Source organism: Jaculus jaculus, chromosome 3 (genome assembly GCF_020740685.1).
Source record: "Jaculus jaculus isolate mJacJac1 chromosome 3, mJacJac1.mat.Y.cur, whole genome shotgun sequence".
In the NCBI taxonomy this organism is placed as follows: Eukaryota; Metazoa; Chordata; class Mammalia; order Rodentia; family Dipodidae; genus Jaculus; species Jaculus jaculus.
In genome coordinates this window covers 75994157-76015086 of record NC_059104.1, presented here as the reverse complement: position 1 = coordinate 76015086, position 20930 = coordinate 75994157, and the positions used below count along the sequence as shown (strand labels likewise).

Here is a 20930-nt window from a genome sequence, read left to right as displayed (position 1 = left end):
TACTTAGAGGGCAGTTTGATATGTACAACATATCTCATTTAGCCAAACAATAGCAGTAGTTTTCCTCCTAGGGCTTATGACCTCCCCAAACATAGGCTTTTGATTAGGGTGTCAGTACCAGGCATAAAATTCCTCCTGTGGAGTAGGCCTCAGATTGAGTCAGAGAGCAGTTGGTTACTCCCACACCCCAATCCACACACATATTGCACTATTGCCACTATTGCACCAGTGGACACATGGACACATCTTGCTCACAGGGTCCACTGCCACTTAAGACTGTTCATGACTTTCTCCCCAGTAGCTTGCATAGCTCTTTCCATCACTATAACATCTAGCAAGCAGGAAGTTTCCAGTTCAGTTCCACCTTGATTTCTCAGTGTCCTGCAACTGAAGCCCATGGTGGGCTTTCTTTTTAAAAAATATATTTATTTGCACATGTATATGTTTGGGCAATCTCCTTCCACTGCAAATGAATGCCCATCTGGCTTTATGTGGGTGGCTAGGGAAATGAACTCAGATCATCAGGCTTTGCATACAAGCACCTTTAATCACTGAACCATCTCCCCAGCCTCCATGGTTAGCTTTTAAAATGTGGGTTCTAAGGATTAATTCCAAGTCCTCATGATTGATTGCAAGACAAACACTTTACCAATTGAGCCATCTCCCCAGGCTGAGGTTTGAGTAGTTATAAAGACTTATAGTGGACTGTTCAGCACTAAATGGGACATCTTTATAACACCCTCCAAGGTTTAGGGTCCATTGTGGAAGAGATAGAAAAAAGAATGTAAGAGCCAAAGGAAGGACTGCTTGTCCTTCAGACAGAAAGCAGCCTTATTGTTCAGGACTTTACAGTGCTACCTACACAAGACCTTCATAATAGGAGGGAAAAAAGACATGATGATATCAAGATAGAAGAGAGACTTTCTCGAAATGGAATTAAGGAGGGGGGGAAAGAGAAGTTTATGGGAAGGAACTATAATCATAATATTTTGTCTATATATATGGAAGTTGTCAACATAAAAAAGACTGATAGCAAAGAATATATAGGAATGGAACTTGAGACATTCTTAGCAATGACCTTGATATTTCAAGTTTCATGACACACACACATATGTTTCATTGAATAGTATTGGTTGTTAGACACTCTGGCATGTTTTACTAATAATATACTCGGATTTTGTTTTCACTGTTTTTCTGGGAACATTAGGGTGGTTCTTTCTATATTGACACAATGCAAGCTTTTGTTCGCTAGTTTTTCCATGATATGTACTGACATTTCAAAATTTCCAGCCTCCTCAGTTCTAATTTCCAGTTCATATTACCCTTCTCTTCATTTGTTTATTTGTGTAAGACCCTGTTGCACTTTTCTCTCCTATCCATTTCATCTCCCAATATTCAGAATCCACAGCAAAGAGTTCCTCTACTATTGTGCAGGATGAACTATTGGGCAAGGTAGCATGCTTTAGCTCTGCCAGAGAAAGGAATTATATATATATATAGCCAGATAATGCTTTTATGTACTGTGTATGCCTTGCTAATGTTTTAATCAGATTTCACTGCTTACTTTGGAGTAAAGGGCCCTAAAGATGTGAAGACACTGTTTCCAAGATAATCAGGCTACATTTTTATTTGTAAAATAAGACACTCGTTTCTTAAGTTTTCTTGGCATTTTATTTTTTAGACCTGTAGGGATATCCTCCAGTTATTGAAACATATTCTGTTTCACTCTTCTTCGCGTTTTTAAAATCCTCGTCCGTCTAAATTCATTAAAGAGATCCCACAGGCAAGGTCTAGAGCATCCTTAGCAACCAGACTTCAGCTTCCAGTGTTACCATGGTTCCAGCTCATCCAGGCCTGGAAGTCGCTATGGCAACTGGAGGCGGGTCGCAGGGTCCGGTCGGCTGTGCGCATGTGCGCAGGGCCGGGTCTCCGCGCCGCTCGTCAGCGGGCCGCTGGTCTGCCCTGGACATGGCGCTGAGGCGGTGGCTGCCCCTCGGGCTCTCCGCCTGGCTGCCGGACTTCTGCCTGCTGCTGCTTTTCAAGGGTGAGTTGTCACTTCTCCGCCGGGGAGAGGCGGTTCTCGGGTGATGGAAGCGCTGGAGCGGCTCCAGCCGGAATAGCGGTCGCGGCTCCGAGGCTGGGAGTCTGGCCCGGGCGCGATGCGCCTCCGGCGGCGGGCTCGAACCCGGGTCGTGAAGGGCGCGAGCTCATTCCTCGCGCTTCTTGGCCTTCAGGGCGGCGAACTTGCTCGAAAACACCGCGGAGTAGCGTGGTGACCCCGAGGCGTGGACATCACGGGCCGGCAGCCCTCCCAGGCCTGTCCGGCGTCTTGGTCACGGACTCGGGGGATGTGCCAGCAACAAAGAAACTGACCTGGGCCAGGCCAGCCTGAGAATAGCGCCGAGATGAAGCCGCCCTGGACGTGAAGAGAACCTTCTTTGTTGCAGCCTGGGGGAGGAGGAGACCCTAACTCCCAAAAAGCATGTGGGCCTCAGCTAAACTCCAAAGTTTTGTTCATTTTCTTTTCACTGTTTGGAATTCCCGCGAGACAATATTTCTTTGGTCAATTGGAGAGAAACACTATAAAAGCTGCCTTTTCTGAGTGTCACACTCTAAAATAGCACAGGGCAGTTTGAGGCTGGTATTTCATTCAGTCCTTAAAACAGAGTTGTGAAATAAGTTTTATAACCCATTTGCAGAGGTTCCTGGAGGTTATTCCTAAACTGCGTGGGGAATAGTGTCAAACTCACATTTCCTTAAAGCACCCCTTCTCACACACTTTGTGGTCCCACGGATAACCGAACAAGGACTGCCTTCAGTTCGTAACGGGTCATCTGTTCTTTGTGGTCACCCAAGAGACTGTTTGGGGTGTCGGGGTGGACAGATTTGGAGAAACAAAGCATTTTTGTGTTCTGGTGCTTATTCTAGCGGGTGGTAAACATTGTGGTAAACAGCGAGGGTCTGGCACAGAAGCCCTAGAAACAGGCCTCTGTAATATGATAACACTTAGCATCTAGTGGGTGGCCACATACTTTCCCTGAAGGTTATTTCCCAAACCAAATGCGTTTGAGAGTTATAAATGACCAAAGACTAGCCAGAGGACAAGAAGTGTAAGCAATGTCCACCTCCCACTGTACTGGTCACACTGACACTGTCCTATTCACAGACCAAACAACTCCCTATTGTTGAAGAGGCTTATTCCCTTAAAGTTTGCAGTTTTTATTGCAGAAACATTTGGCAGTTTACTTCAGGGATGAGTTTCAACTTGGGTGATCTGTTAATAAAACTTGAAAATCTTAAGAACCTTTAATACCCTTAACCTCTGATTTTGCCTTTTATGAGGGGTTAATTTAGGGGCTTTTTTGCTAGTAAGGGCTGAGTAAAAGTAATATAATATTTTGCAAATCAGGACTAATGACAAAGATGCAAGAAGGTAGAATGAGAGCTGTAGCTTTCTTCTTCTCTTTTTAAAGTAGTTTTTTTTTTTTCCATTATTTGGTTTATAGCTAGGGCATGCCTTAAAGCTGCTCTTCGTAGGCCACAAAAACTCTAATTTTGGGGGTGGGGAGGGAGGGAATTACCATGGGATTTTTTTAAATAATCATGGAAAATGCTAATAAAAATTAAAAAAATTAAAAATCCTCTAATTTTTAGGATTTTTTAATAGCTGTTATCGTTCAGTATTGTCATTTTCTAGTACCAGTTTGACATGGTGGCTCACTTCTATAATCCCAATACTGGGGGAGGCTGAGATTCCTGTGAGTTTAAGGTCAGTCTGGGCTAGAATGGGACCTTGCTTAAAAAAAAAAAAAAAAAAAAGAAAAACCAAAAACAAATAAAAATCACTATTTCTAAGCTGGACATGGTGGTACATGCCTGGAATCCTAGCACTTAAGAGGCAAAGGCAGTAGGCTTACTGTTCAAGACTCATCTAAGTTACATATTTAGCAAGCCAGGGTAGCTACAAAGACTCTGTATCACACACAAAAACAAATTAAGACAGACAATAAGTTTCTACCATAATAGTTCATTCAGGTTCGATAACTCCTAACAGTCTGTTATCATTTTGCCCATATTCTGGATGAAGAAACAGAAGTAACTTGCCCAGGGTGAATTTTCAGTTTATATTAATCTAGGTTTTGGTTACTAATTTATGGGTCACTTTAACGAAATTGTTAAGTGTTCACAGCTGTGATGTTTGTATATACAGTATTCCATTACTGAGTTGGTGACAGGTGTGGTTCAGCCTTACAAATGTTACACCACATGTCCTTCTTGAATGATTATGTAATTATGGTTACATTTCCAGATCTTCTGATGTACTAGAGAGGTCTTCATTTATAATTAAAACAACTGTTCACATTCTTTGAGTGAGGGAATGTGTATGCTAAAATTTAGGCAAATCTGAAACAGGAAATTTTTGAGAAAATATTCTAATTCTTCTATTTGTTTGAACTTCTGAAACATTTTGTAGAATGGCTTGTTTATTTATTTGTTGTGTGTGGGGGAAACAGATAGAAAGAGAATGGGCACACCAGGGCCTCTAGCCACTGAATACGGACTTCAGACTCATCATTACATGTACAACCCTGTACATCTTGCATTACGTGGGTACTGGAGAATTGAACTTGGGTCCTTAGTCTTTGCAGGCAAGTGCCTTAACTTCTGAGCAATCTCTCCAGCATTATTATTTATTTTGATGCTGTGGTTTGAACTCAGGGCCTTACACATGCTAGGCAAGGTCTCTTACCACTGATGCTGATTACCTGAGAGTCAGCAATCATCTCAGACCTGTGTGTGTGTTTTAAGAAAAATAAAGAAGGTTAGGCCCAGAAGACAATCAGGACTTCATATCTGCTGCTCATTTCCTAATAACTTGTTCATAGACATTTGTTGTTGAGTGCTACAGGTCAAGGAGATGGGCTGGGTATCTGCTAGAGGTCTTAGTTATTAAGTAATTGTAGTATTATACCCAGACAAAACAGCCACCCAACAACTAAGCTCTGTAGACCTTGCACTGAAGGCAGCCCCATCAGATAGGGTTATATTGATTGTTTTGAAAGAATCCAGACTTTGGTGAAGCATGTTTGCTGAACTGAGTACGCATGTAACAGAAGAAGCAATGGACTTAGTACATTCTACTGGCAGCTGTTAGTGACATGATATGAACAAATTCCTTCTCCATGCATTCTTTAAATTGTTTTGAAGCACAAGTGGAGTAAAAGAAAGAGAATCCATGTGAGTTAGGATGTGTACTGTGCTGGTGTTCACCTTACATTTGAAGTTTTGTCTTTTAAGATATGTTGAGAATCAGTTTGCTATGGATGTGATGCTGTTAGGATTGAATACAGATTTTGAGCTTTGAAATGTACCCTTTGAGTTCTAGCAGTGTAAAGAGGTCCTGAAATGGAGTTTAGGTAAGCATAGTCTTTTATGCTCAGTTTAGCAATGACAGAACCCACTGTAGTGCTCTATATTGAGAGCTAAATCCTTCATTTACTGCCTCTTTGGTACTTATGGCACACGGAAATCTTACTGAGAATTGGCCCTACTTCTGATGGGCCAGGAATGCTGTGTTGTTTTGTGGCATGTTGTTTATATCTTTCTTTACTTCTTAATAGTCCCTGCTGTGTATTATATTATTTCATTTCCCATGAGTAATTAATATGCACAACAGGAATCATGATGCTGCTTTTGTTAAAGTTTTAAACTATTTAGTAAAAGTAGAACTGTATAAACATTTTCCTATGTCTCCTTTCATTTGCAGAATATTACAAGACTTCTGTGGTTTGCCTTCTTTCTGCAATTTTTAAATTTTATTTATTTATTTATTTGAGAGAGACAGACAGAGAGAAAGACACATAGAGGGAGAGAGAGAGAGAGAGAGAGAGAATGGGCGCGCCAGGGCTTCCAACCTCTGCAAACGAACTCCAGACGCGTGCGCCCCCTTGTGCATCTGGCTAACGTGGGACCTGGGGAACCGAGCCTCGAACCAGGGTCCTTAGGCTTCACAGGCAAGCGCTTAACCGCTAAGCCATCTCTCCAGCCCCTTTCTGCAATTTTTGCTAAACCAATTTTTGTCAGTCTTCATGTCTGCTGGATCTCGCAAGCTCAGCTCACAGTGGTCCTTCCTATTTCTAAAAAACCATATATTTTACTGTATAGTTCAGTTTAGCATAACAAACATTTGGTAATAACTATGTTATGTCAGGCACTCTTGTCCATCCTAGAAGGACAAGATGAATAAAGCCAGGGTGACTGAATGTCCACTGACACTAGGGCATTAGGCATTGGGTGTTAGTGCATCCTGTCTCCTCATTGTTAAAACTGTCTTGGGAACAGAGGTTGATCATGAACTGAGATGACCCTAGCCTCTATCTTTGTTGCTTGAAAGCTAGTTACCATTTTTTAATCACTCCCTGATGTACCTAAGCAATATTTTAAGTATATCTTACCTTTAGTGACTGTAGAAATGTTTGGAAATTGACATTTTTTTCTATAGTAGTTGTGGAAGAAAGTGATATTTTCTTGACTTGGCTTAATTTTAAATTTTTTTGTGCCGTCTATTTCCACACAGATACAAGGTTAAGAAGCATGGTGAAATGCTTGTGATGTCATTTAAGTGACATAAGTTGCGGGTACTACTAGTTTGTATTTTATGATTATAGTTTCACAAAATATAAGTGAAAATCCTGAAAGAAAATACATCAACATGTTCATAGATTCTGTTTCTAAGTAGATTTCAGGGCTGACTGTTTTCTACATTTTTTGTCTTCCTGGCTAATTCTGTTAATCTTTTGTCTTTTTTTTTTTTAATATTTTTTTGTTCATTTTTAATTTATTTATTTGAGAGCGACAGACACAGGGAGAAAGACAGATAGAGGGAGAGAGATAGAATGGGCGTGCCAGGACTTCCAGCCACTGCAAACGAACTCCAGACGCGTGCGCCCCCTTGTGCATCTGGCTAACGTGGGACCTGGGGAACCGAGCCTTGAACCAGGGTCCTTAGGCTTCACAGGCATGTGCTTAACCGCTAAGCCATCTCTCCAGCCCTTTTGTCTTGTTTTTAAAGTTTCTTTAATGAGGATTTTTTTGGTATAATGAAAAAATGTTGTGTTCTCTTTGGCATAATGAAGAAAAGTTGTGTTCTTTTTTGTATACTTGTAGATAAAGAAGTTGGATTTTATGCCGGGCGTGGCGGTGCACGCCTTTAATCCCAGCGCTTGGGAGGCAGAGGTAGGAGGATCATGGTGAGTTCAAGGCCACCCTGAGACTACATAGCATATTCCTGGACAGCCTGAGCTAGAATGAAATCCTACTTTGAAAAAAACAAAAAAACAAAAGTTGGATTTTATTTTATTTTTATTGTATTTTTTTGTAAAAGGAGGGTCCCATTCTAGCCCAGGCTGACCTAGAACCTTGAACTCACAGCGTTCCTCCTACCTTAGCCTCCAGAATGCTGAGATTAAATGCATATATCACCATGCCTGGCTTAGAGGGGGGATTTTAGATTTGACACTAGTATAGGGAAAAGGTTTTGTTTCATTAAAACTGACAGCTGTTCCTTGTTGGATGAAGAAGGAACATCCTTGAAGCACAGTTGATGGTCATGTATTCTGTGTGACTCATTGAAAGATGAATTGTTACAGGCTAACATCCTCAACAAATGGTTAATGGAAAACCTGGAAGAGCTTCCCCACCCTAATTCATCATGAACAACAAAAGCATCTGAGTATTTGTTGTGGTCTACACCACTTCAGAGTCACTTAAACTTGACTGAGCTCTACTCTGGCCACATAACTCCTGGAGGATCTGTGGTTTGTTTCTCTCAGGAGATAAGAGGATTAGGTCATACTAACTTCCATGGAAAGTTGACCCTGAAGGAAGTTTCTTGAGAGGTGTTAGCAATGCCCCCTCCTTTCTCCCTGCCCAGTGTTGACTTCCCTCTTGGATGACTTTCCTCAAGGAAAACCTTGAATGTCTTCAGAAGGAGCTGCAGCTGTCTGGAGGCTTACAGAGAATACAGCAAATCCAAAGACAGCTGCTTTTCACCTTTCCCTCTCTGTGACATAGCGTTTGCTAAAGCATTTCTGATGGGATCCTAATTTTAAGTTAGGGTGGGTAAGACAGAGCTATGTAACCCAGGCTGGCCTGGAACTTTTTTAAAAAAAATATTTTTTAAATCTTTATTTTGGGGAGGGGGGGGGGAGAGAATGGCACCAGTCAGCCATTGAAATCAAACTCCAGATGCTTGTGCCACTTAGTGGGCATGTGTGACCTTATGCTTGCCCACCTTTGGGCATCTGGCTTCAGTGGGATGTGGAGAGTCAAACATGGGTCCTTAGGATTTGCAGAAAAGCACCTTGCCATCTCTCTTGCCCTGGCCTGGAACTTTTGATCTCTTGCTTCAGTCTCTTGTGTACTGGATTTAACAGGTGTGTACCACCAACCTACCTTCTTAAGAGATAGTTTTGAATTACATAAGGGCAGATTTGGCTAAATAGAGATGAAAGAGAGAGAAAAATGGAGGTAATAATGTAAGCCAAATAATGGACTTGAGCCGGGTGTGGTGGCGCACCCCTTTAATCCCAGCACTTAGGAGGCAGAAGTAGGAGGATTGCCATGAGTTCAAGGCCACCTTGAGACTCCATAATGAATTCTAGGTCAGGCTGGGCTAGAGTGACACCCTACCTCAAAAACAAAAAAGAATAAAAATAAATAAATAATGGACTTGAGAGTGCATGTGTTGTATGTTGGGACATGGGTTACTATGTAATAACAGTGGATGTAATAGCAGCGAGTGAAGCTGTGTGCCAGGCTTTGTGCTGATTGCTTTATCTTGTATAGTCAACTCAAGATAATACCATACATAATACCATAAACATATTTGTTTCTGACCATTCTGAAGTCTGGGATGTCCACGTTCAAGGCACTGACAGGTTCACTTCCTAGAGAAGCCCCTTCCTGGCTTGCATGTTTTTGGAAACATCTGTGTTTTTACATGGTGGAAACTGATTTTTATTTTATTTTATTTTTATTTTTTGAGGTAGGGTCTCACTGTAGCCCAGGCTGACCTGGAACTTACTATGTAGTCTCAGGGTGGCCTTGAATTCATGATGATCCTCCTACCTTGTCTCCCAAGTGTTCGGATTAAAGGTGTGAACCACCACACCTGGCTTATTTTTTGTTTTTCTTTTTATGTTCTGAAGTAGGGTCTAATACCAGTCCAGGCTGACCTGGAATTCATTGTATAAGCTTAAGCTGGCCTTAAACTCACAGTGATCCTCCTACCTCAGCCTCTTGAGTACTGTGATTAAAGATATGTGCTACCACACCCACTACTGGCATGTTTTCACATGATAGAGAGGGCTTTAATACAAGGTCCATTAATCCCATAATGGGAGGCCCCAAACTTGTGACCTGCATGGAGACTCATGGGGCCATGAGAATTAACTGGGATTGCAGTGGAGACCCAGCGGAGCTGCCAGGACCATGAGATAGCTGCTAAGGAAAGCTGCCGGCCCCATGGAGTTTCCTAGGACTGTGAGTAGCCTAGCTAGAGGGGCAGAATCAGAATGCCAGAGACTTGTTGCTGGTTAGAATTAGGGGACCTGGAGATTTGTCACTGGCTAGAATTGTTGGATTGGAGCTACAGAGTTTGATGTTTGCCCTGTTTTTGTTTTTGCTTCTTGTTTTTCCAAGGTAGGGTCTCACTCTAGTGCAGGCTGACCTGTAATTCACTATATAGTCTCAGGGTGGCCTTGAACTCACAGCGATCCTCCTACCTCTGCCTCTCAAGTGCTGGGATTAAAGCCACCACGCTACACTGATTGTTTTAAATCTAGTATGGGTTGAGTATTTCTTTGCTATGCCCAATGCCATCTTTTGCAGTGTGAGTATTTATTCTGTACCATCATGGATTTTGGCTCAGTTAAAAGATCTTGGACTTTGGGGATGTTTGAACATCATTGGGATTGATAAAAACTATGGGGACTTTTAAATTGGACTGAATGTGTTGTATTTTATATCATGTATGGATATCAGTTTATGGGGGTCAGGGGTGGAATATGGTCGTTTGATCCAGGTGTCCCCCATAAACTTAGGTGTTCTGAATGCTAGGTTCCTAGCTGATAAAGATTTGGGAATTAATGCCTCCTGGAGGGGGGGTATTGTTGGGGGTGGGCTTATGGGTGTTATAGCCAGTTTCCCCTTGCCAGTGTTTGGCACACACTCCTTTTCCTGTTATCTACCTTATGTGGGCCAGGGGGTAATGTCCATCCTCTGCTCATTCCACTGTTTTCCCCTGCCATCGTGGAGCTTCTCCTCGAGCTTGTAAGCCAAAATGAACCTCTTTCCCAGAAGCTGCTCTTGGTTGGATGATTTATACCAGCAATGCGAACCTGACTGCAACACGCATGTAAACCCAATTACCTTTCAAAGACCATACTTCTTAGTGCCATTGCATTAGGAGTTAGGGTTTCAGTATGAATTTTAGGAGAACATATTTAGTTCTTATTACCTGGGCTATCTTTTTTTCTCTTGTTACTGCATACAAACTCCAGCCACATGTGCTACCATGTGCATCTGGCTTATGTGGGACCTGGAGAATTGAACCAGGGTCCTTAGGCTTCGCAGGCATGTGCCTTAACCACTAAGCCATCTCTCCAGTCCCACCTGAGCTATCATAATTGGTCTCAGCAGTCAGTTTTATCAGTTTCAGTGTATAAATACTGAAACTGAGGCTTGGCCAGGTAATTACTTGGCCCAAGGTTCATCACAAAGAATATTAACAAGTAACTAGATGATAAGGACAGTAAATGCCAGTCTGATTACTTTGATCTTAACTATGTGAAGTGTAGAAATTCATTTGTCAGTTGGAATCAGGAATATATATGAACACAATAAGTCATGAAGACTACAGGGGAAACTTGGGAACCTCTAGGAGCAGTTGTAGTTTTCATGGCTTTCTATAGTGTCAAGTTCTCTTGATGCTGAACTTTACTTTGTTTAGGCACTTGCTGTCCCTGCCCACCCTTAACTATAGGAGATATGTTTCAAGAGCCCCAGTGGGTTTCTGAAACTGGATAGAACTAAACTCTTGTTTTTTTTTCCTGTACATAGTATACTGTTTTGTGGCTGAAGGTTTTGCAGTTTGAGGAACAGAAAAATAGCATGAATTTCCTTCACAGTTTGATGGCCAGAACTTTTATTCTAATCATAAATCTTAGAAACTGCAAATGACTCTTCCTTTATCTTAATTAATGCTCCCTCCAGCTTTTCCACCCCAGGTAAGGTCTCACTCTAGCCCAGGCCGACCTAGAACTCACTCTGTAGTCCTAGGCTGTCCTTGAACTAAAGATGATCCTACCTCATCCTCCATAGGGCTGGGACTAGAGGTGTAAGACATCATGTCCAGTTTGTAAATGCCCTTTTCTTTCTTTGCTTATTAGTCACAACATTTCTCTCTTTCTGTCTCTCTCTCTTTGTGTCAACTTGATCTGTTTAGGAATCCACAGATATTACCCATAAGTGGGTCTCTGAGGTTGCTTTCAGGGAGGATTAACTAAAAGAAAAATCCTTCCCCTAGGGTGAGCCCTTCCCCCAGAGTGGGTGGCCTCTCTCGGAGGGAAGGAGGGGGAGCTTTATCTAAGGAAGCTGGGGAAAGGAAAGGATCCCTTAGGATTTACTTACCTCCCTCTGACCTAAGAGTTCTACATCCCTACTAAAATGATAAAATGAACTTTTGCCCATAGTCCCCTTCCCCAGTCTTACTGTTTTCACTTAGTCCATAGCTATTTTGGCTTGTTCTTACACTAATCCACCACTTTCTTTGAGCCCAGAGGTACAGTTCATGCAGGGTTTAGATGTTGGAGTACACGATATTTCTGGAAACAGGAATCCTGATTTTACTTAATGTTAGGGTTTCAGATCCCTCTCCCCTTCCAGCTGGTTCAAAGTGAGGTAGTCAAAGGTCTCACTTCTGCAAAGGCCTTCCTCAAGGGGGAATCTAGCCAGCCTGGCTCCTTCCCAAGGCAGTTCCCTCACCCAAAGGAACAAATCTAAAGCCTTCTCAGATGCCTTTCTCTCTTAACTCCTTCTTGACTTGGATACAGCCTCCCTACACCTGTCTTTTATTTTCTATTATTTATTTGAGAGAGAGTCAGACTGAGAGAACAAAACAGACAGAAAGAGAGGGTGTATGAGCAAACCAGGGACTCTAGTCACTACAAATGAACTCCAGATGCCTTCATCACTTTGCAGCATCTGGCTTTACATGGGTACTGGCAAATTGAACCCAGGCCATTAGGCTTTGCAAGCATGTACCCTTAACCACTGAATAGTATCTCCTGCCCCACTTGTCTTTTCTTTCCCATCCTCCTCCCCATGCCTCACCACCTGTCTTTTCTTAATCCTGCTCCAGGTTTTGATAACATCCATGTGCACCTACAGGAATCAGCAGTTCATGGAAGCTTTTCTTTTTCTTTTTTGGTTTTTTGAGGTAGAGTCTCACTTTAGCCCATGCTGACCTGGAATTCACTATGGAGTCTCAGGATGGTCTGGAACTCACTGTGATCCTCCTACCTCTGCCTCCCAAGTGCTGGGATTAAAGGCGTGTGCCACCACACCTGGCCCATGGAGGCTTTTGAACACCTCTGAACTCTTGCTTTCCTAATCAGTATGGCCTTGGGAGCAGACAGTAATGAGCTTTCCTCTTCTCCCTTGTTCCTCCTGTATCCCCTCTTGAGCCCCACATCTCTGAGTGTATAATAACATATTCCTATACCTACATACTGATCTCAGAGCCTCTGTGTTGGAACCTTTCTCAACCTGTATCCATTTTGATTAATGTAAGAGCCATACATCCTCCTTTAAAAGTTTATGTTATAAAAGTAATGTTTTGTTTTTCCAATATACTTTTTAAAATTATGCAGTATTTTGAATATCTACTCTCAGGAAGTTTTGATATTCTTGGGAAGAGAGTGCATACAATCACTGCTTTGGGGATGCAACTCTATTGTTTTAATGATATACCCAGTCTTTCAGTTGTAATTTCTATCCTCTGTCACCTGAGAAACAACTTAAAATTTGGTGTTAAGCTGTCCGCACTAGCCAATCACCTAAAGTGGAGGCTTCTCTGCAATACCACTTCTTGATTGGTGAGGTACCCAGAGGCCAAGGACAAAGGTAATCCTGAGCTTTCCAGCTGAAATCTGAGATTTTGTTTATATAGAATGAAATGCAGGCGCTCTGAAAGGACAAAAGTCACCCAGTGTATCTCTGGAAGGCTCTATTGTTTGCCCACAGATGCTTTTCCTGTGATGGATGGAGCACCCTATCATGGCTGTTAGACTTTCTGGAGTCTCTTTTCAGCTTAGCATGTGATTCACATTCTTGATGTCAGGGAAATAATACTAGTTTTAATCCAAATCACTTGAAAGTAATTTAAGCTCCACCTGTCTATATACTACCACCAACACATGTGTAGTTCTTTCCCTTTGTTATTAGATAACTGACTTTAAACTGTTTAAGTATTAGTTCCTTAGAAAGTGATTTTTATAGGAATGTCAGAGGATTTTTAACTAGCTAACTGAGCAACTTTATATTTGTTCTTTACAATTACATCTGAGAGCTTTGAAAACCTTGTCAACTGAAAACTCTTCCTCCTCCACAGTAGATGTATTCTGGAGCCAGGTAAACTTAATTAGAAGCCCTACTTTGAGAGGTTGTTGGCAAGTTTACTCAGAGCCTCAGCATTCAATATATGTTTATGGACAGACTGTGGGGCATGTGGAGATCAGAAGACAACCTCAAGGAGTTTTCTCTCTCTGTTCTGTTTCTTTGTGTGTGTGTGTGTGTGTGTGTGTGTGTGTGTGTGTGTGTGAAGTAGGGTTTCACTCTAGCCCAGGCTGACTATGGATCCCTGGATCCTGAGGGCCGTGGTTCCCCAAAGGTGTCCAGGCAACAGTGGAGAGCAGGGTCTTGAGCAGATGTGAACATGACAAAAGAACCACTTCCGGGAGGCAATCTCAGTGAACAGCTCATCTATTTGTCAGGGAAATGGGTTTATAAGCAGTTGAGAATGGGAAGAGGGTCCTAAGGGTATTGGTGGGTTCATAGGTTGCTAGCCAATGCCTAGGGACATTCATTCCAGCACATAGGGAGTCAGGTGATCTACATAGTGGCAGAAAGAGGGTCATAGGGGGATGGGCTGTGTGAAAGCTGCTGGCTGATAAGGAGTTTCCCTGGCAACTGGCCAAAGGTCACAGGACTATGGGCAAAGCCTAAGTTCAGGTGTGCTGGGCTTGGAGAGGGAGTGGCCTCCTGTATCCCGGGATCCTTAGCCATGGCTGGAAGCTCAGGCCCATCTCCTGAAGACTCCATCCTGTGCCTGGCAGTACCTGACAACTCCCCCTTTGTTTTTATAATGGGGCAGTGTCATCCTCAGTGAGTTCTTTGTAATTTATCATAGGTCCAGATAGAGCTAGGTGGTGCATGAGGATCCGATTAGTAGCAACCTTAGCAATATTAGTCATTTGTTGTCTGAGAAATTTGATGAGGCAGGGAGTTACAAATCCTAGGGTTCCTATCAAGGAGCAGGATAAGGAGCAGGAAAAGCCAAATAACTAAAGGGTGAGAGAACCAGGTGGTGGGGTCCTCAGGCTTGTAGTGGTCAAGCAGCTCCTTGCTGAGTTTTTTGAGAGTTTTAACATTTTTTAAAAAAATATTTTTATTTATTTATTTATTTGAGAGTGACAGACAGAGAGAAAGAGGCAGATAGAGAGAGAGAGAGAATGGGCACGCCAGGGCCTCCTGCCACTGCAAACGAACTCCAGATGCGTGCGCCCCCTTGTGCATCTGGCTAACGTGGGTCCTGGAGAATCGAGGTTCGAACCGGGGTCCTTAGGCTTCACAGGCAAGCGTTTAACCGCTAAGCCATCTCTCCAGCCCGAGAGTTTTAACATTTTGTTCAACAACATTTGATTCATATTCCTAACCCTAACCCTAACCCTAACCCTAACCACACATATCCCCTCAAGTTCAGCAGTAATGAGGTCTAAGGCTAGACAGTTTTGAAGTACCATACCTGCAAGAGAGTTTAATTGTCTCTGGAGAGATTCAAGGCTGTTGGTCACCGGAGGAACCCAGAGACAGTGTCACACCAAGGCCCACCAGCAGAGGGATGGAAATCTCTCTCTGTTGACATGGATGGAGTTTGTAGGCCACTTCTTCTTTCTCCTAGAGATACACTTGAGAAACAATCAAGACTGGGGAACAAAAAGCAGGAAAGGAAACATTTATGCATGGGATGGTTATTCCTTCACACCATAGGAGAGCAGCCATCTTGACACAAGTGGTCCTGGTTATGGAAATATTGAGGAGACACTCAGCACTGGTTGGCTTGGAGCTGGACAGGCAGAGAGGCACACCTTGACCAGCATCAAAGAGGGTGAGGCCTGTCCTTTGCAGAGCCAGGGACACAGCACACACATGGAAAACAGTTCTTTGGAACTGGGCAAGAGATAAGAAAAACTTTACTGCCCTTTTTGCCTTCAGGGGTCCAGCCACCCTAATTCTACCCTTCTTTATTTTTCCCTCTCATGAGAAGACACTCTTATCTTCTATTAGGGGACAAAGGACAAAGACGTCATTGTTTACTATTTTCTGCTGAATGGGGCACAAAGTTGTGGCAGTTAGAGAGTGTCTCCCAGAAAGGGGAACTATTCTAACGGACCCTGGAAGTGTATTAATGGAGTGAAGGGAGAGAGTCTTGGAAGAGAATGTTGGGGAGAAAGAATAAAAGTAAGGAGTTAATGAGAAGTGAGCACACAGCAAACTTGTTGGCTCAGGACTATCCTTCCTGTGGTTGAGGGAACCCTGGCAGATGGAGGTGGATTGTCTTAGGACCATTTGAGCATGAGCTGGCTGAGATTTATTTCCAGAACTGTTCATTGAATGGCACAGTAGTAGTCGACAGGGCCTGAATCTGTTTCCATACAGCTTGTAAAACAGATGAGATATTAACAAAGTTATTAGAAGCATATATATAACATTTAACCTTGATAATAGAGAGCCATTGGGTGCCATTAAAGGCTGTACAAATATATTTTGGTCTCAGAACTTACTTGTATTTAAAAATAACCCTTTTGGTAACTATGGTTGTTTTTCTTTATTATATAATTAGAACTATTAGAGATGGGGAAAATATCTTAAGGTCTTATTTCCTCTCTTGGAAAGCTGTTGTATTAATTAATAGGCCATTCATATATTTGAGGTATTTTTATCTTTGGTTATACAGTTTTGTCTGAGTATTTAAGACTAAGCAGATAGCCAAAATTTAATTAAAGATTAATTTTGGAGGTCACTAATGGCTCTCCAAAGGAGACTTTAGGGATCCACGAGTAGCCCTATAGCTTACTGCTGTTTTCTGTCTGTTAGGATGAGTCAGGGCTGTGCTAGCCAAGTAGATTTCCCTTCTTTGGGAAGTCAGGAGGACTGATTATTCCTCAATTGTGACTCTTCTGTTTTAGACTATGCACTAATTTTTGTTTGGGTCTGCGTATCCTCCATGCTCAGTAAGACAGGTGACTTACCAGAGGACCAGTGCAGAAATGTCCCATCATCTCCATTGGCCTCATGACATGGGAGCACAGGCCAAAATATTGACACTTTTTGTTCTGATGATTTCAATTGGCTTTGGCTTCTATGTAGGTGATTAACACAATTAGAAAGGAAGTTATACCAACCTGGATGTATGTACATATAGAGCACATTTGATTACTGAAATAGATTTAAAGAATAGCACAAGAGTTTCTTAAAATCATTTTGTCCAACCTTTTCAAAAAGCCATATCTGAGGCATAGGAAGTAGGCACATCTCACACTTTAAATATCTAATAGTTATAAATACAAGCAGAACCTGCTATCAGTCTTGAAAAGAATACCAATTTACAAACAAACCAATTAACCTAGAAATTGTCAGAAAAGGACAAGTAAAACAATATAAAGGGGCTGGAGAGATGGCTTAGCGGTTAAGCGCTTGCCTGTGAAGCCTAAGGACCCCGGTTCAAGGCTTGGTTCCCCAGGACCCACGTTAGCCAGATGCACAAGGGGGCGCACGCGTCTGGAGTTCGTTTGCAGAGGCTGGAAGCCTTGGCACGCCCATTCTCTCTCTCTCTCTCTCTCCCTCTATCTGTCTTTCTCTCTGTGTCTGTCGCTCTCAAATAAATAAATAAATAAATAAAAATTATAAAAAACAAACAACAAAAAAAAACCAATATAAAGTCTTAGCACCTGTGTTTGAAAACATCTTTGACTAATTCAGATACCTGTGTGGGTACTGATTACCTAGAGAACATTGGAAACAGAACCAGAGATTGAAATTATTTTCTTAGATGAAGATTATTGTTTGAGTATGAGGCTGTGCCCTAAAATAGGGAATATGACTTTTTATTTTTTTTAATTTTTATTAACATTTTCCATGATTATAAAAAGATATCCCATGGCAATAACCTCCCTCCCCACCCACTTTCTCCATTGAAATTCCATTCTCCATCATATTACCTTCCCATCTCAATCATTACACTTACATATATACAATACCAACCTATAACCTACCCTCATCCCTTCCTTTCTCTTCCCTTTAAATCTCCTTTTTAACTTACTGACCTCTGCTACTAAGTATTTTCCTTCTCACGCAGAAGCCCAATCATCTGTAGCTAGGATCCACATATGAGGGATAACATGTGGCACTTGGCTTTCTGGTACTGGGTTACCTCACTTAGTATAATCCTTTCCACATCCATCCATTTTTCTGCAAATTTCATAGCTTCATTTTTCTTTACCGCTGAGTAGAATTCCACTTTAAAAATGTGCCACATTTTCATTATCCACTCATCAGTTGAGGGACATCTATGCTGGTTCCGTTTCCCAGCTATTATAAATTGAGCAGGAATATAAACATGATTGAGCATGTACTTCTAAGGAAACAAGATGAGTCTTTAGGATATATGCCTAGCAGTGCTATAGCTGGGTCATATGGTAGATCAATCTTTAGCTGTTTTAGGAACCTCCACACTGATTTCCACAATAGCTGTACCAGATTGCATTCCCACCAGCAGCGTAGAAAGGTTCCTCTTTTTCCACATCCTCACAAACATTTATGATAATTTGTTTTCATGATGGTGGCCAATCTGACAGGAGTGAAATGGAATCTCAATGTAGTTTTAATCTGCATTTCCCTAATGACTAGTGACATAGAAGATTTTTTTAGATGCTTATATGCCATTCATATTTCTTCCTTTGAGAATGCTCTATTTAGCTCCATAGCCCATTTTTAAAAAAAATTTTATTAACATTTTCCATGATTATAAAATATATCCCATGGTAATTCCCTCCCTCCCCGCCCCCACACTTTCCCATTTGAAATTCCATTCTCCATCATATTACCTCCGCATTACAATCATTGTAATTACATATATACAATATCAACCTATTAAGTATCCTCCTACCTTCCTTTCTCTACCCTTTATGTCTCCTTTTTACCTTACTGGCCTCTGCTACTAAGTATTTTCATTCTCATGCAGAAGCCCAGTCATCTGTAGCTAGGATCCACATATGAGAGAGAACATGTGGCGCTTGGCTTTCTGGGCCTGGGTTACCTCACATAGGATAATACTTTCCAGGTCCATCCATTTTTCTGCAAATTTCATAACTTCATTTTTCTTTACCGCTGAGTAGAACTCCATTGTATAAATGTGCCACATCTTCATTATCCACTCATCTGTTGAGGGACATCTAGGCTGGTTCCATTTCCCGGATATTATAAATTCAGCAGCAATAAACATGGTTGAGCATGTACTTCTAAGGAAATGAGATGAGTCCTTTGGATATATGCCTAGGAGTGCTATAGCTGGGTCATATGGTAGATCAATCTTTAGCTGTTTTAGGAACCTCCATACTGTTTTCCACAATGGCTGTACCAGATTGCATTCCCACCAGCAGTGTAGAAGGGTTCCTTTTTTTCCACATCCCCGCCAACATTTATGATCATTTGTTTTCATGATGGTCATAGCCCATTTTTTGATAGGCTTGTTTGATTCTTTATTATTTAACTTTTTGAGTTCTTTGTATATCCTAGATATTAATCCTCTATCAGATATATAGCTGGTGAGGATTTTTTCCCCATTCTGTAGGTTGCTTCTTTGCTTTTTTCACTGTGTCCTTTGCAGTGCAAAATCTTTGTAATTTCATGAGGTCCAAGTGATTAATCTGTGGTTTTATTGCCTGAGCAATTGGGGTTGTATTCAGAAAGTCTTTGCCAAGACCAACATGTTGAAGGGTTTCCCCTACTTTTTCCTCAAGCAGTTTCAGAGATTCAGGTCTGATGTTAAGGTCTTTAATCCATTTGGACTTAATTCTTGTGCATGGTGACAGAGAACAATCTATTTTCATCTTTCTGCAAATATATATCCAGTTTTCCCAACACCATTTGCTGAAGAGGCTGTCTTTTCTTCAATGAGTATTTTTGGCATTTTTATCGAAATAGGTGGCTATAACTACCTGGGCTTACATCTGGGTCCTCTATTCTATTCCACTGATCTACATGTCTGTTTTTGTTACAATGGCTTTGAAGTATAGGTTAAAATCAGGTATGGTGATACCACCAGCCTTATTTTTGTTGCTCAGTATTATTTTAGATATTCAAGGTTTTTCATGATTCCAAATGAATTTTTGGATTTTTTTTCTATTTCCATGAAGAATGCCTTTGGAATTTTGATAGGGATTGCATTAAATGTGTAGATTGCTTTAGGTAAGATTGCCATTTTCACAATATTGATTTTTCCAATCCAGGAACAAGGGATGTTTCTCCACTTTCTAGTATCTTCTGCAATTTCTTGCTTGAGTGTTTTAAAGTTCTCATTGTAGAGATTCTTTACTTCCTTGGTTTATTCCAAGGTACTTTATTTTTTTTTGGTTGCAATTGTGAATGGAAGTGATTCTCTGATTTCATCCTCTGTGTGTTTGCTGTTCGCATATATGAAGGCTACTGATGTCTGTGTATTTATTTTGTATCCTGATCCATGGCTGTAGGTTTTGATCAGCTCTAACAGTTTGCTAGTAGAGTCTTTCGAGTCCTTTATGTATAGAATCATGTTATCTGCAAATAATGATAACTTGATCTCTTCCTTTCCAATTTGTATCACTTTTATGTATATCTCTTGCCTTATTGCTATGGCTAAGACTTCCAAAACTATATTAAATAAAAGTGGAGACAGTGGACACCTTTGTCTTGTTCCTGATTTTAGTGGAAAAGCTTCCAGTTTTCCCCCATTTAGTAATATGTTGGCTGTAGGTTGTCATAAATAGCCTTTATTATATTGAGATATGTTCCTTCTATTCCCAGTGTCTGTAGGGCTTTCATCATGAAGGGATGTTGGATTTTGGCAAATGCTTTCTCTGCATCTAATGAGATGATCATGTGATTTTTGTCCTTCAACCCGTTTATTTATTTATTTTTTAATTTTTATTTATTTATTTGAGAGTGACAGACACTGAGAGAAAGACAGATAGAGGGAAAGAGAGAGAATGGGTGCGCCAGGGCATCCAGCCTCTGCAAACAAAATCCAGACGCATTCACCCCCTTGAGCATCTGGTTAACGTGGGACCTGGGGAACCGAGCCTTGAACCGGGGTCCTTATGCTTCACAGGCAAGCGCTTAACCGCTGAGCCATCTCTCCAGCCCTCAACCCGTTTATATAATGTATTAAATTTATAGGTTTGTATATATTGAACCATCCCTGCATCTCTGGGATAAAGCCTACTTGGTCAGGGTGAATGATCTTTTTGATATACTCTTGTATTCTGTTTGCCATTATTTTGTTGAGAATTTTTGCATCTATGTTCATGAGGGAGATTGGTCTGTAATTTTTC

The 20930-nt window shown here is 41.4% G+C and overlaps 1 protein-coding gene across 1 annotated transcript in view; it reads left to right on the top strand.

Moving 5' to 3' along the window:
- The first annotated feature begins 1930 nt into the window (after positions 1-1930).
- Jam3 (junctional adhesion molecule 3) overlaps positions 1931-20930 on the top strand; it is an 89725-nt gene continuing 70725 nt past the window's right edge. The window contains exon 1 of the mRNA XM_004665500.2: positions 1931-2044. Coding sequence (XP_004665557.1) covers positions 1969-2044 — 76 coding nt within the window. The 5' untranslated portion in view covers positions 1931-1968. The remainder of the gene's footprint in view (positions 2045-20930) is intronic.